The 17,195-nt window shown below is 38.7% G+C and overlaps 1 protein-coding gene across 3 annotated transcripts in view; it reads left to right on the forward strand.

Annotated features, from left to right (window-relative positions):
• The first annotated feature begins 2,296 nt into the window (after positions 1–2,296).
• edil3a (EGF-like repeats and discoidin I-like domains 3a) overlaps positions 2,297–17,195 on the forward strand; it is a 194,137-nt gene continuing 179,238 nt past the window's right edge. For all 3 annotated transcript variants that reach the window (XM_053610232.1, XM_053610233.1, XM_053610234.1), the window contains exon 1: positions 2,297–2,463. In XM_053610232.1, coding sequence (XP_053466207.1) covers positions 2,400–2,463 — 64 coding nt within the window. In that variant the 5' untranslated portion in view covers positions 2,297–2,399. The remainder of the gene's footprint in view (positions 2,464–17,195) is intronic.

The raw sequence follows: 17,195 nt of genomic DNA on the forward strand, positions 1-17,195 counted from the left end.
AACAATTAGTTAGGCTGAAAGTACAAAAGCCCTCACATTATGTACAGTTCAACCTGATCACATAAGAAACTGGCGCCAATTGAATGAGCTTTGTTAATAGGATTGGAGTTAACCTGATTTCTTTCAAATGGAGTCATAAGAAAATGTTGCATCTTTTACCTTTTGTACAACTGTATTTTTTATCTGACTTATGTACTGCAAATAATTTCAGTTCTAAAAGTATGAACATGTTTCACACAATATTTGTATATAACCTTTACTGAAAAGTCAGAAGAACTTCATGTGACTTCATGTGTGTCATCACCACATGTAGTTTTTGTCATGGTTACGACAAAATCGGCACCTGACTACGTCTTCCATCAGCCACTGCACCTCACTGTATCATGTCACATGACTGTTTACAAATGTGCCACATTTTGGTTAATGAACACAAGCATTTAAGCCATGTCTTGCACGTTACTTACTGTCTAGCTATTATTTTTCGTTGTGGTTTGTTGTCATGTTGTGCTTCCTAGTCCATGTACTGTATGTCTTTTTTCCTTTGAAACCATAGTTGTTAGTTTTGGTGTCTAAATTTGCATTGTATGTACCGTTCATTTCTTATTAAAATTGAAATCTGTGCTTGCAGGGTGAGCAAATCCAGGAGAACCAGAGTCAGTTCGACAGGATCGAGGCCTTCCTAGACCAGCTGTCGTGTGCCCACCGTCCCTCCACACTTTGGACTTCAATCTGCCACCTAGCTCTGCTGGGGGCATTCCCCTGCCCCTCTGCCCCGAAGAGGATGACACTTCAGATCATGGCCTTGCCATGCTAGTCACTCTGTCTCCCTGCTCTACCTCGGACATCGCTCCCCCTTCCTACTCCACTGAGGATGTTGCTCTGCCTCCTTGCTCCACTGACAACATCACTCTGCCTCCCTGCCGCACTGAGGACATTGCTCCTACCCCCTGCTTTGTGCCGTACGTTGCTCCCCTTTCTTGCTACGCGAAGAGCATCACTCCCTCCTCTTGCTTGTTAGACAACGTTTCTGCCCCCTCTGGCCCTACGGAGGATGTTTCTTCCCTCTTTGGCTTTGTGGAGGTTGTCGTTCTCTGATATATATAACCCTCTGGTTCCGCCTTGAACTTTGCCCCCCTCGCTGGCTTTGTGGTGTCCATTGCGCTGCACTCAAGCTCTGCCTTGGATGTCACACCAAGGTTAATGAGCACAAGCATTTAAGTCATGCACCTCACTTATTATCTAGCAATAGTCTTTTGTTGTCACTTTGTGCTTCCTAGTCCATGCATGTCTTTTGGCCTTGAAACCATAGTTCATGTTTTGGTGTCTAAATTTGCAGTCTGTACTGTTAGTTTCTTGTTAAAATTGAAATCTGCACTTGCGTCTTGACACCTGAAGTCAACTAATTATCAACTAATCAACTACTTACACACATTATTCAAACGTAGTGCATGTTGTTTTCCCCCCCAACATGATTAATTTTTCACATGCAAATTTTTTCACATGGGCATTTCATTGCATTGCCACCCCACAGCTCCAGGATCCCCAGTTCCCTCCTGGGCTCAGGTTACTGGGTCTGTGGATTTCGTCCAGTTCTCCACTTTCCTCCTTTCTCCCAAAACACAAGAAATTGCCCCTAGGTCTGAAATGTATTGCATTTAATTTAATTTTTTTTTAATCGATGCATGATCCAAATGTTACAACTTAATAATCAAAACTTGGCATCGCATGTGATTTCTCTGTAAGATAAATGAAATCACGGAGCACTGACCATCGATCTATGCGTATAAAACTTAGTCGCTAACCGTCGCGAGCGCATGAGGACTCACGCGTGTGCTAAACGACGCACTTCTCTAGCGCGCGGTAAACCGACGCCCTTCTCTAACAAACGGTCCCACCACGCTATTGCACGTGCGTGGAGGTGGAGCGAGAATGAGCGCCGCCTTTTTTTTTTATCAGACACACAGCGCCGCTGCTCGAACGCTCCGGTGCGTCTTCTCTTCCGCTCGCGCACTGGCTCTCAGTTTAAACCGCTCGCGTCGAGTCTCGCGCGCCCTGAGTCTCCGTCCTCGCGGAGGAACGGGCAAACCGAAAACAGCCCGGGATCGTTTGTTATTTATTATAATTAAAAAAAAAATCTTCTCAGTTCTTCACACCTGCTTTTTCTTTTAGGAGAGAGAGATACAAATAGAAAGATAGATAAATAAATAGAGAGAGAGAGAGAGAGAGAGAGAGAGAGAGAGAGAGAGAGAGAGAGAGCCTTAACGGACCTGAGGTGACACACACTTTGAATTAGAACTCCGAGGAGGAACCGATTGAAGTTGTACCGTCTCCGTCTGTCTCAGGCTCGTGACCCTGTGGGACGTTATTTATTTATTTATATATTTTTGATCACTGTTAAAATGGGACCGGTTCTTGTCTTCCTCGTCCTCTGCGCGAGTCTCGCTGTCCCGCATCTTGCGAAAGGTAAGGCGCAAATCCGCACTCTTCTTCCTCAGCTCGCGCTCAAGCTTCTGCTTTCCGTTAACCGCACGCGGTATGAATGTTAATGTCACTCACTGTAGCACCAAAATTGTGCGAGTTCAACCATTTCAGCCAAACATTCCTGCGCGCGCTGTTTCATACTGGAATTTATTGCAATTTCCACCAGACACTACGTGTACCCGCGGTGCCACAAAAAAAAACAAAAAAAAAAACTGTGAGGTGTGTTTCTGGAGACGATTTCATCATTGCAAAGCCTTCAGTGTGCTGCTGTGAGGTTTCGCATTTTACTAGGATACGGATGATGCTCCGTTCTGTTAAAGGCAGCGCGCGCGTGCCCCTCTAAATTCACCCATTAGTTTACAAATTTGCACGGAAGAAATCAAACAGTGCTGAGGGACTTCATTTCCGCTGGATGTGGGACAGTCATGTTTTGGACGCTGGGACTGCGCGCGCTCTCCTGCACTGCAAACGTCTCTCAGTGAAGTTGCATCCTGACATCCGTTATAACCTACAACTGCAATACTTTTCAGTAGTAGTGCATGCATGCATCCGTTCATTTATTTATGCACTAACCCATTCATTCATTCATTCATTCATTCATCCATCCATCTATTTTTCATTTATTTCCTTCCTTGCATTAACATAACAGGTTTGTTTATTTATTTATTTATTTATTTATTTAGTCTCTAAAACTGACGTCAGCTTTCTGGCTTATGATAGGTTAGACTTACTTATATATAAACATATTTACATCTAGTTTACATGTAGTGCAGGGTTCTCAAAAACTTTCTAATGGCTAAGAGATATCCTTTTAAACCAAATACTTTAATATTTGTCCTGCAGATGCAATGTTATGCCAGATGATGCCATTCTTTTTTCCAAACGCAAAGTTGAAAGCAGATACCATGATGTACCGAAGACTTAATCGAAGCTTGTATGGGTATCATGAATTTTTCAAACCTCCTTTCACCTCCAGTGCATTAGAAATCATTAGATGTGTTTCAAAGTAAATGTTAAATTATGCATAAATACAATCCATCAATCAATTGCAAGTACTACTCAGTGTATTCTTATGTTATATTTTGGATCTGTATTTGAAGAGACCGGAACATAAGCAGGACTGCTGTTAACATTTCTGTGCCTGCTAATCAGCTGGTTTGTTAGTCCTTTTCATTTCCTCATGATACTTTTTTATTTTCTGTGTGGAAATCTGCAGCTGCCGTGTTTCTCTCAAGTGACAGAGATGCTCTTGCAGTGGAACACTGACAGCACTTGAGTATTTGCCAAATTAGTTTTTCCCCACTTTTTTTTTTAATTTCCCAGCTTTGCAACGTTGACACATCACTGATTCTAAAATTTGCCCACCTTCCCCAGGCTGCCAGTGCTAGGAGTTATAATTATGAGAGAACTTGGCCCCCAGGCTGCTCATGTCTTTGTCGCTTGGAGATCACTCTTTCTAAGCATAATGAATTTTGAGCATATGATAGCCTGAGATGAACTTATTTCCGTGGTCTGGGAGAAGAAGTGAAACAGGCAGTGAATGTTCTTCAATTAATTGCAGGATATCCGAAGATATGCAAATGAACTGACATGATATCAGTGAGCTGTGTTAAGTGGCACAATATAATATCACTGTCTAGACTCACAAACAGTCTTAAGGCTAATTAACTGCCCCGTCCACCAAAACCAGTATAACCAGGACCACAGTACTTGTGTAGTACTATACAGCAGCTTCCCAGTTTCTTACATAAAATAACCAAGAGCTTCATTTTAATGTTTTAAGTTAGTATGGAAACATTATTATTATGTTTATTTTCCATATTTTCCATGTATTCCTGGTAGTTTGAGTCAATCACTGACAAAATTCATCCATTAAAGATTTTGTTATCTGTAATGTAGTTACGTGTGTTCTTCTCCGCATTCTTGCTATTCTTTAGTAAAAACTTCTTTCAGCAGTTTTGTGAGTAGGTTTGAGGAAGGAACTTTTATTTGGAGAAAGCTTAGTGGAACGATAAAAAAAATTGTGTGAATCCGTTTCTAGATTACTCGCACTTTATCCTAATTACCTCCGTGTAATTCAGTACAAGTGATGTGAATCTGGCTTTTGGATCACAGCTAATGAAAGCCTACTTGAATAAAAAGACGCAGCTGCTGTCGCTTTCTCTGCCATTTGGGTGTGTAAGGAAGTTTGAAGTTTATTCAGCTGCAAAAAGGGACTTCTTTTTTCAACTTTACCAGCCTATCAGAACCATGTTGGATGTGTCATTTTTGTACTGAATATGAAGATTAAAGCCGATTGCGGCAATGATCTTCCCTCTCGCGCCCTCTGCATGAACAAGTCCAGCGCCCCCAGTCCTGTTATTGACGCTCACAACATAGCAACTGCTGGCTTGGACAAATAGATTCCTCCCTAACATTTTAAGATAGAGCTTACTGCATTGGTTGCTTTAGCACATGCCATTATGCAATATATCCAGAGCTCAGCTTGCCGTCTATGCTGGTGATTCAATTGCATTGTGTTGGCTCACCAGATGCTTGAGGCAGACCATGAAATAACAATGCGTGATGACAAGAGACGCTTTGTTCAGAAAAAACCTATTGGTGAATGGTAATTAGGCTAGCATTCTGAGCCAAACCATATAAACAGTGTCATGGTTGAAGGATGTTGGATTTGTCTTCCCACAATGTTGTGGCAGCATTTCAGTAGCTTGAATCTGATATGTAGAACACAAATTTGATATTAAATAAGATAAAACTTGAACTACAAGTCATTTATCCCTGCAATTTGCAATCTTCAATACATACACACTTCTAAACTAATATGACAGAACCTGTAATAATAACAGTGTTCAGTTTCAATGCTATAACATGTTCTCCCCGTGATTCGGGGGTTTCCTCCCCCAGTCCAAAGACTCCAGTTTCCTCCCCCAGTCCAAAGACATTCGTTGTAGGCTGACATTTCCAAGTTGTCCGTAGCATGTGTGTGTGTGTGTGTGTGTGTGTGTGTGTGTGTGTGTGTGATTGTGCCCTGTGATGTGTTGGCACCTCGTCCAGGGTGTCCCATGAGTCCCCTGTGATAGGCTCCAGGCTCCCTGTGACCCTGTATAGGATAAGCGGTATGGAAAATGGATGGACAGACTCTCTAATATGATATAGTGTAATTTCTACGTTACAGGCTACATGAACAGCGCTTCCTTTCAGAGTAGAGTGCCCACAGTGAAGATTTAATATCAAAATTGCACACATTTGTATTCAGACCTCAGACATAACTACAGATTATTCAGACAGTTGTGCAAGCCTTGGACATGCCTCAATTACATCTGATTGTGTCCTCAGAATTTCTTGCACAATATCAGCGAGTACAGTGCCACTGACTGACAGTTTAGTGTAACTGTAATATGTCACAATATATGTTTTGGACTGTAAATATGCTTAAAAAACGACATAATTGACGATTTGAGATCAGTAACAAACATGTAAATATGACTATGAATTAATTCATAGTATTGATTAAATTTCACAAAAAGGCTTTTTAAATGGAGGACAGCAGTATCTTAAACAAAGCAATTTCATACCTTGACCAATTTACTTATAGATGAAATTATAAACAACACGTCAATATATTGGCAATATGCCAGATTCCTATTAGGTGGTTGTTTCAGTGCTTTCTATTTTCTCATTCACATATCATATTCTCATTCATCCTATTAGTATTGTTTAATTTTCATTTTTAAATTGCCTGCTGCTTTTGTTTTACATTGTATTAGATTTGACAGCAAAGAACAATAAAACTCTTCTTCAGTCTGCATTTTCTGTCCTTGATTTATCTATCCCAAACTGCTTTTGAAAAACCCAGTCTCAGATGCTTCTACACAAGAAAAATCTGGCATACTCAGAGGTATGAACTTCACACAGGTGATTTGCATAATCTGAATTTGGAGCCCTGAAATATCTACTTAACATAACCCAGCTCTAAATACACATAAATATTGACAGAACTTTTGGACTTAAGTCACCAACTCTGAATATGGCCCTTAACAACGTACAATGATTCCACATTTTGAAAATGAAAACAGTTCCAATGACACAGGTCATTAAATGTCATATCTAGTTCTAGCGTTTCCTTGTATTGAAGCCAAAGCACAAAGCAAAACAATTTAAATTTTTCATAATGACCTCTCCCTCTGAGCGTCATTGACTTTGCCTTATTTTTCCATTTTCTTCATATTTCCTGGGGTATGATTGTGGTATTCACCATCTGGCCTCAGGCTGTTTAATTGTATTAGTACTAAAGGGTTTTGACAGGACAGTCTATGGTTGTCATTTTGTTCCCATTTCTATGAAGTGCAAAACCAGGGCTTGTCTGAATTTTATGAGACCACAAAGGAGCTATAATTGAAGAGTGCTCGGTACATTTTGGTGGACAGGGTGTGCTATGGTGGCATCTGAAAATGCCACAGAGATAAACTACATAGAGTTTCTTTAATAATAGTGAACTTTATCGTATGCAGGGAACAAGGGTCAGACAGACCTTTCTAGCTGGGAAGAGCGTAGAGTTTGTCCCAATGTGATAACTCACTGCAAGAAAATATTATAGTCAGTAATATATATCTCTGTGTGTCTTACTCTGGGTAAACAGAAGACTTGGCAGTGTTGAATCAACAGTGCTTCATTATGTTTTTCTAAGAGTTCGGAGAGTTTCTAAGTTGAAAATAAGACTTATTTTGGATGTTGTAGAAAAGCAGATTTCAAGCACAGTACTGTATATCCAAATGACACCATAGTGTACGATACAGTACATAATTGCTATTATAGGAGATATAAGATAAAAGTACTCACTTTTCACATGACATTACAGTATGAGTGTTATTGCCAATATAACAATTTATTTATGTGGAAGTATAAATTTCTCTGGACTGCTAAACAACATATTAAGTTAGATATTAAGGTAGTTATGAATTACTGGTTTCTTAACCACAGGTTGTCTGATTTTACATGTTTGCAGTATTAAACTTGGGTTGTTCCTACCTAAATTGTGGATGGTGTCTATGCACATTATTAATTTATGCAATTTACTAAGCATGAATCCCATCAGGAATGGCAATTGTCTGTGCAAATTAGAAAACCCAAAAACCATGTATTATATTTGTTCAAGTTGAAGTTCATTGCTGTTGTAGTTGATTGTGCTCTTCTGGAAGTCTTTTACAGATGTGAAATCACAGTATCCTATCAGGACCAGCACATGCAAAAACCCTAATTTATATATTGTTTCCTCCCTCTACTTTGCACACAGTGTCATTCATGCTATTATTCTCTGTAAATCAGTCACAACATGGCACCATTTTATTCATACCATTTATCTTATTGCACACATTACATAATTTATATGTATGTATGTATGTATGTATGTGTGTATATATATATATATATATATATATATATATATATTTCCTTTTTTTCAAAAGTCCCCTATAAGTTCCTAGTGTGAATTATGAGTTCATGAAGAAGAGGGGCTGTCACTGTTTTTTTTTAAATTGTGTGGTTGTTCCATTTGTCATTGGTGTTAGTCAGTTAAACTAGTATCGCTAACTTAGCTACTTTGTCATTTTCTTTATTCATTAGCCCCCCTTAGTAAATCAATATATCAGCCAATATATTTTCTTTTTGATTTCTTTTTTTTCATCAACAGTTCGACTCCATCACATCTAAAAACCTGTTCCTGGGCGAACACTAGGACCTGGGGGAGGCTGCTGTACGCGCTACACACACGGTGGCTATAGACCTACTGTATTTGTCCGCATGTTTTTTGGTTGACAGACACACATCCAGCGGCCCCATCGGCGGACCTCCAGACAGTAATCACGTTTACAAGCATGTTAGCAGTTCGATTTCAATCGAGCTATAGCAATAATTCGCCTTTTTAAAATGTCATGTAAACGCTTTAGTCCGACTGGAATTATACTGAAATCGAACTTCCAAAATCGGACTTGTAGCTCGACTTCGTCGAGCATGTATACAATTTAGTTAGGCCAAACTGTTGGTCAGTAAATGATCCACACACACAACACAGTTTACTGTCTAAACATTTTACATTGATTTTATTAATTATGCTGACCATTATCATGGTTACTGTTCAGCTGCTCACCCGCAAAAAAATTTTTTTATATATATTTAAAGCGACAAATCAAGTGACTTTTTGAGCAGATGCTAGCAACTATCCTGGACTCAACACAGCTCTCCAGCTCATATATGAGTTGAGAGAGCAGATTTGGTTAACTCGCCACCAGTGTGTAAAGACTGTTTAAGTTGCACTTGCACAAGCCAATGTTCCCAATGACCAATTACTAATCACCAATGTTTCCCAACAACCAATCAATGATCACCATTGTTCCCAATGATTAATCACTGACCCCCTTTGTTTCCCAAAGACTAATCACTGATTACTATTGTTCACAACAACTGATCTTAACTATATTTACAAATAATAAAAGCTAGTTATTTCATCCGTAACCCATTCCTTCATGTCTGCTTTCTGTCTCCTCACTGCCACTGCTGCATTTGATCTGCATTCTTGATAGAAATTATTGTATTTTGTAAATATGTAAATAGTTAGTAGTAGAAGTGCCTTCAGAAATTCTTACTTCTTTACGTACCATGTTTTGATGTCCATTTGCAAATGGACATTGATTCAATAAATATGCAGATTAGTGTATGACATTTTCTGCTAATGTTTTGATCAATATTGTAGGGATTTTTGACCTTGCATTAGCTAATTTCCCCTGAAAATAATTGGCAATACCGAGTTTAACATCTGAAGGTAAATAAATTTTGTCAAAGTAAACTATAAATGTGTTGAAAGATGGCAAGATTAAAATAAGATCAGCTCAAGAAACAAGCTTTGCTACAACGAAAAAAAGGAGAAAGAATATTATGACATGATGTCAGCAGACTGACAATCCAGGAAAAAAACTGAAACACCATAACCCTACACAAAATAACAAAACAAAGGGGTCTGCTTGGCGACTCCGTACTGAATCTCTATCAATGTTTTATGGCAGAGAATCGAGAAGTGGTGTTTTGTACCATTTTCTTTAGGAAGAGGTCCTTTTTGGGTTGTAGCCCCAGGTGAACGTGACAGAGAAATCTGCTGGTGTAAAACATGATGGCAGACAAACTACAGACTCACAGATTCTAAAAACTTTGATGCAATGGTTAAAAACACTATTTGCATTGTATAGAAAATATGACTGCACAACCTACATACTTAGTAAACCAGAATCAAAGACAGAAATAACTGAATCACAGTGGCACCTATACCTACAAGAATAATCACACAAAGTTAGGTGAAGAGAAAAATCTTTTGCTTAAAAACTACAGTAACTACCACCAGATAATCTGAGAAAAGTTAAGTTGCACAGATTGTTTTATGCACACAGATGTCAGTGGAAATTGAAATCCTAGCTGTGTGTTTTTTGGGTCACATAAGTAAGTGGCTCCACACAGCCCTCTATGTGAAGGATAAGCCTTCCATTTTATTCTGCACCATCTCCCCAAACAGAAGCCCTGGTTCTGCAGCAATTCAGGCAAACTTTATGCTAGAAATGGTGAAATTACAGATTCCTGAGGCCTGGCCACTCAATACACACAGGAAAGGAATTAATACCTGATCAATAGAGAACCCTGTACAAAAGCTTCTACAACACTACACAGACAAGGAGCTCAAGATAGGGTAGGAGCTAACCTGAAAATGATGGCTGATACATAGGTCAGGAGTTGTGATGAAGCTGTTCTATGCAACTGGCCAGGATATTTTGAACAGAAAAGGGTGGATTTACACTTTCAGTATCTTTCCAGAATAAAGGGGACCAAGAACACCCACCAAGTTGTCAGCATAATAGCTGTAACACCAGTGACTATGCATCAGTAGCACCAATGAGCCTTTACAAAATGTTCAGACTTTAAGTTACTAAAAAAGTTTTTGGTTTTAGTGTGTGTGTGTGTGTTTTGTTATTGATTTGGCATGGCATAGTTTAGTATGAACAGAGGTTGTACAGGCAGATTAAGGATGCCAACCCTTACGTAGAGCAGCATGTCTTTGAAAAACAGCGGGCATATATAGATCTATCAATACAGGGATAATAAAGGAAAGAAAACACAAGCCCTCAAATAGAGAATAGAAATATCAGTGCTGTAGTCAGAAGGAAACTGACTTGGCACAAAGAGACTTTAAGATTAAAAGCGACAGTGCTGATCCCAATATCAACTCCAGACAGTGAACATGAAGGTGAATGTGTCCAGAGGTCAGTAAATATAATCTAGGATAAAAACAGCAAAAGTAAGTCTTTCAAAATATGGTTTATCATGCTTTTTTTTTTTACTCTTGAAACTAGTGGAGGTGGAGTTCTTGAATGACCAGGATCCTAATCGACCTGGGGCACTGATTCTCATCACCGTGGTCAGTGGTGTGTTGTGAATTACATTGAACACACATATCCTGGCTTCATATTGGCAGTAGAAAGAGAACATAAAATTTGTGCGCAGGAAAGGTGTGAACAAGTTTTTCTGGCCAAGTGGAAGAAAGGATGTTAACATTTGTGCATGCTGATAGCCAGATTGTATGTCTAATACCAGAACCACTCGCAGTGAAGTTTTTTTTTTTTTTTTTAACTTGTCAGAGGATATACAGTGGTGTCTAGTTGAAATACTCACTGGATTTGGGCCACTGAAACATACAGTAACAGTCAGAATGGTGACATACTATATACATTTCATACATCGGTTTAATGAAATAGGAAATAGTGTATGGAATATTTTTCAGTTTGTACTTGGTATAATGGCATAAAGTAAAATGTGACAAATAACTGAACTTAAAATATACATTTACAGCATTTGGCAGACTCCCTTATGCAGAGCAACTTACATTTATCTCATTTTATACAACTGAGCAGTTGAGAGTTTAGCCTTTTTCAAGGGGCCAGCAGTGGCAGCTTGGCAGAGTTGGAATTTGAACTCACATCCTTCCAATCAGAAGTCCAATGTCTTAACCAGTGAGCTACCATTGCATTAGTGAAAGAAATTCTACAGTGAATTCCACAGTGATAAAATATAAATGTCAATTTTAAATCTGTTTAATTAATCAACATTTTTTAAATGTGTGGTATGTGCGGTTTAAAATCCAACTGAATTTTCCTGTACAGCAGCAGTAGATGTTAAGCTTTAAGCTTGACCAAAAAGAGAAATGCTGTAATTTGTGTGAATTAAGTAATTAATGAAACCTTGAGAAGGGGAAAATAGAATACCAAATCTGAGCATTTTCTACACTAAAAACACCTTATTCTGAGAATGACCCATCTGTGTTTGTATACATGTTATTTATAAACAGGCTTGGGACGGAATACATGTGATGGTGTAATCAGGACACAAAAAACTGGTAACTGTAATCCGTTAACAAAAAAACTAAGTAATCAGATTTCAGGTACATTTTGTAAAATGGTAAATGGTCTGCACTTATATGGCACTTTTTTAACCTTAGCACTTCTACAAAGCACTTTACACTGTGTCTCATTCACCCATTCACACACACACTCACACACCAATGGTAGCAGAGCTGCCAAGCAAGGCACTAGCTTGCCATCGGGAGCAACTTGGGGTTCAGTGTCTTGCCCGAGGACACCTCAGCATATGGAGTCATGTGGGCCGGAAATCGAACCGCCAACCCTACGATTAGTGGACAACCCGCTCTACCACCTGAGCCACTGTAAAAAATGGGAATACTGTCAGGATTACAATTTTTTTTTTCATTTATGCTCAAAGAAATGAATCTTTTGACATCACACAATATAGTAGCTGCTTGATTATAGTTCTGGTTCTATCTTGCCAGTCGTGGCTCACATGAGAAACCTCCTGGTGCATGCGCAAATAAAGTTTGCACATTGTTAATTTGGTAGAAATGAACACAAATTGTTCTCTGAAATGGTTTTGTTATGGTGACCATACATCCTCTTTTTCCTGGACATTTTGTTCTGACCTTAAAAAAGCATCTAAATTTGAGAAAATGTCCAGGATTCGGCTTTAGTTTCATTATGATGTGCTTATAGTTTAATGTTATTTTATTCCATAAACATTCAAAAGAATGTAGTAAAAAAAAAAAATGTAAAACGTGGGCAAAATCAAAGAAAAATCTACTTTATTTCTTTATATACGCTGTGAAAATGATTTCTGGTTTTGTGTATATCTCATAATAAATTATTTCAGAAATTACAACACAATCTAAGATAAATCAAAGGCAACATGAGTAAACACAAAATACAGTTTATAAATGATAATGTTATTTATTGAAGCAAAAAAGTTATCCAATACTAACTGGGCCTGTGTGAAAATATATTTGCCCCCGTAGTTACTAATGCCCCAAATCTATGAAACTGAATTCATAATGGGGTTCAGCTGGACTAGACACAACCAGGCCTGATTACTGCAAACCCTGTTCAATCAAATGAACAGTTAAATAGAACTTTTTCAACAACATGAATTTGGTTAAAAGGTCTTACCCAGTAACACACTATGCCAAAATTGAAAGAAATTCCTGAAATGTTGAGGAAGAAGGTGATTCAAATAAATTATTCTGGGCTATTAAGCTATTTCAAAAGCTCTGGGACTCCAAAGAACCACAGTGAGAGCCATTATCTCCAAATGGAAAAACTCAGCACAGTAGTGAACCTTCCTAGAAGTGGACGACCTTTCAAAATTCCTCCATGAGTACAGCAACGTCTCATCCAGGAAGTCACAAAAGAGCCAAGGACAACATCAAATTACCTACAGGCCTCTCTTGCATCAGTAAAGGTCACTGTTTATGACTCCACTATCAGAAAGACACTGGGCAAAAATGGCATGCATGGAAGTGGTGAAAACCACTGCTAACCCAGAAGAACATTAAAGCTCATCTGAATTTTGCAAAAACACACCTTGATGATCCTCAAACATTTTGGGAGAATGTTCTGTGGACTGATGAGTCGAAAGTGGAACTGTTTGGATGACAGGGGTCCCATTACATCTGGCGTAAAACAAACACGGAATTCCACAAAAAGAACATCATACCTACGGTCAGGCATGGTGGTGTAGGTGTGAGGGTGTGGGGATGCTTTGCTGTTTCAGGGCCTGGGCAACTTGCAACTTGAGGGAAACTCTGATCTTTACCAGAAGATCCTAAAGGAGAATGTCTGGACTTCAGTCCATAAGTTGAAACTCAAGTGCAACTGGATTATGCAGCAAGACAATGATCCAAAGCATAAGAGTATGTCCTAGTCCTAGAAGTAAGTGAAAGACTGATCTCCAGTTATCGGAAATGTTTGATTGCGGTTATTGCTGCTAAACGTGGCACCACCAGATTTTAAGTTTGAGGGTGCAGTTAGTTTTTCACATGGGTGATAGGTGTTGGTGATAGGATTTTTTGCTTCAATAATAATAAAAAAACAACTGTATTGTGTGTTTACTCAGGTTGCCTTTGTGTTATGTTGGATTTCATTTGAAGATTTAAAATTATTTAGTATGAGTTATACACCAAAACAGAAGATCGGGCAAATATATTTTTCATAGCACTGTATACACTCACCAGCCACTTTAATAGAAATACCTGTACCCCTGGTCATTCATGTAATTAGCCAATCAGCCAATCATGTGGCCACAGATACAGGTCAAGAGCTTCAGATAATATTCACATCAAACATCAGAATGGGTAAAAATTAGATCTCTGTGACTTTGCCCATGGCATGGTTTTTGGTGCCCGGTGGCCTGGTTAGAGTATTTCAGAAACTGATGATCTCCTGAGATTTTCATATACAACAGTCTCTAGACCTTACACAGAATGGTACAGAAAACAAACAAACAAAAAATCAGGTGAGTGACACTGCAGGCAGAAATGCCATTTTGATGTGAGATTAGTAAGAGGAGAATGGCCGAAGTGGTTCAAGCTGTTGTGAATGGGTGTGTGATGGTGACCTACGATGGGTTGGGTCCCCCATCTTGTGCCCTGAGTCCCCTGGGATAGGCTTCAGGCTCCCATGACCCTGTGTAGGGTAGGAGGTACACAAAATGGAAGGATGGATGGATGGTTCAAACTGGCAGAAAGTTTACAGTAACTCTAATACTCACTCTTTACACCTGTGGTGAGCAGAAAAGCATCTCAGAATGCACATCACTCCAAACTATGAGGCAGATGAGCTACAAAAACAGAAGACCACATCTGGTTCTACTCCTGTCAGACAAGAAAAGGAATCTGAGGCTATCATGGGCACAAGTTCACCAAAACTGGACAGTTGAAGAAACAAACAAACAAACAAACAAAAACAAAATAGGCGATGTTTTCCAATCTTTAAATGTCCATAATTGAATGAATGATCAGGTGTTCCTCTTAAAGTGGTCAGGGAGTATACATTAGCAACATAATCTGAAAAAAAAAACATTTATTTCATGACTGCCTACTATTAGATCATAGTAATTAGGTTTTGTTTTTTTTTCAGTTGATTTAGAGTGAGAAACTTAAAAGGTTTGGTTAATTGTGTCATAGTGTTATACCCAAATCATCAATTCCACTTTGACCTAGTCATCTGTCACACTTCTTTGTGAGCACCCTGAATTGCAAATGTCCCATTTCTGACTTGCAGATTGTATTGCAAATTGACCTGCAAATATTTAAATGCTGTTTCATACTCGGCTTGTGCTGTTCAGTTGTCACTTAATGTTGCAGTGTTGAATTTTATAAAATGCCACATTTTCAGAACTATTGTACCTCTGGGCTATTATAGTGACGCAATAAAAGCTACTTTCTTTTTTAGTAGAAACTTTTCTGCACGTATTTTATACCATACAATTCATAATATAAATTGTGCTTCCACTGGTGAAGTAGCTAAATGCAGAAAATAAAGAAAAACTCTTCTGACTTCAGGTCCCTGTTCAGGGTGCAGAGTTTCATATTATTGTGAAATATTTTGCTCTACTCCTCTTAGAGTTTTTAGAGAGCATGGGTCCTATACAATTTACATTGTGATTGTGTTAGCATGACCTTTATGCTTTAATGCTTTTGGGAAAACATCAGAGATCACACTGACATTTTCACCATCCATCTAGTTGACCTTAACACCTCACTAATCTTATGGCTCTGGGTTTAGATAGACTGTTGAATCATTTGAAAAAGTCCCATGAAGAACAGCAGGAGAGAGTGTTCCTGAGAAAAAGCTTGCATATTTAACACAGCAACCCCATATTTTTTAGGTTAGCTGTTTCATTAAATAGTAAACTTTAAATAGTTTTGTGAACTTACAACAGTTTGGTTTAGAGTGCTGTAGTAAAAGATTGGTTTATTTTTTTGCTTCTGCCATTTGTTTTTGTTGTGGGGTTGTAATTAAAGATTATAATAATTAGAGACTATGCACACTTTGAAAATGCCATAGCAGTAAAATGTCTGCCCAAGAACAAATTGCTCATGCAGTGAAATAAAAGCCTACAACATTAAGCATCAGAAGACAATGCCTGTTCTTGCTATTCAGGCTTAATTTGTATGAAATGCCTTGGATTTTTTGTAATTGTGAGATCTCTCTCTCTCTCTCTCTCTCTCTCTCTCTCTCTCTCTAATAAAAACTCCCCACTCATGGGGAGATCTATATCCATCCATGGTTCGAAGTCTTGGGAGCAAAATTTGCCATGCTTTCTTGGTGGGAGTGATAGCATTACTCTCTTCTGTCAATCACAGTGACACTAGCCAATCATGGGCAACTATGAGCTTGTGTATGAGGAAGAGGGTAGATAGCACTTTCCTCTCACTGTGTTACTCTGCCATGTAAGCCTGAGAAGTGGTTGGCTGAACTTGTCTTTCAGACAACATGTCTGAAAGAAAAAAAACAACAAATAATTGTGTGCTGCATTTGACGTACCTCAGAAGTGGGAGCTCGGAAGGATGTCCTTTCCGATGATCATTCATTCAAGCTACAAAGTGGTTTGTATTTTGTCTGGAACTCAGTTGGGGTGAACCATCTTATTGCACGTTCCAGAGTAGGAATTCTAAGTTGAGGGGAGCGTTTTATTTGTTTTTTTCCCTTGGTCGAAGGTCAGTAATTACAGCATTAGTCTTCACAATCCCCAACTAGATAAGGGAGAACTGGGTAGGAATTGGCAAGTGACCAAAGTGGGGAGATAATCCAAATGATTAAGCAATATGTAAGACATGATTTTTCATAGTGTAGATTAAAACTTATAGCATATAGATCTTCTTACTGAGTAGAACAATATGGTCTGTTCTCTTTTTCACTGGTAAAAAGCATAAAATGGAAGGTTTTCCATGCCCTTGAAGATGCTAATGACTGGGATTTAGGAGAAGGCTGCTTATCTGGTGGTGTTAGAGATGGCTCTGACTTCAGTGCAGTTTGGTTCTCGTAGGCAGATCTAAAGTCGACTCAGCCCTTACTGATGTGTGTAGCTGGATATACGCCTCAGCTCTCAGGTTTACGATCTGCTCCATGCCAATCTGCAGAATGTTACATATTGTAAAAAAACAGTCTGACTTTTCTCAGAAAAGGATTGCAAAGTATTCATCATATAGATACATTATTTTTCTACCATTGTTAATCTGAACATTTTTAATACTGAGTTAAAAACACACTTCACAAAGAAACAGATTTCCTTTTTACTGTCTCTCATGCCTGTGTGTGTGTGTGTGTGTGTGT

The sequence above is a fragment of the Ictalurus furcatus genome, chromosome 22 (assembly GCF_023375685.1).
Source record: "Ictalurus furcatus strain D&B chromosome 22, Billie_1.0, whole genome shotgun sequence".
Lineage (NCBI taxonomy): Eukaryota > Metazoa > Chordata > Actinopteri > Siluriformes > Ictaluridae > Ictalurus > Ictalurus furcatus.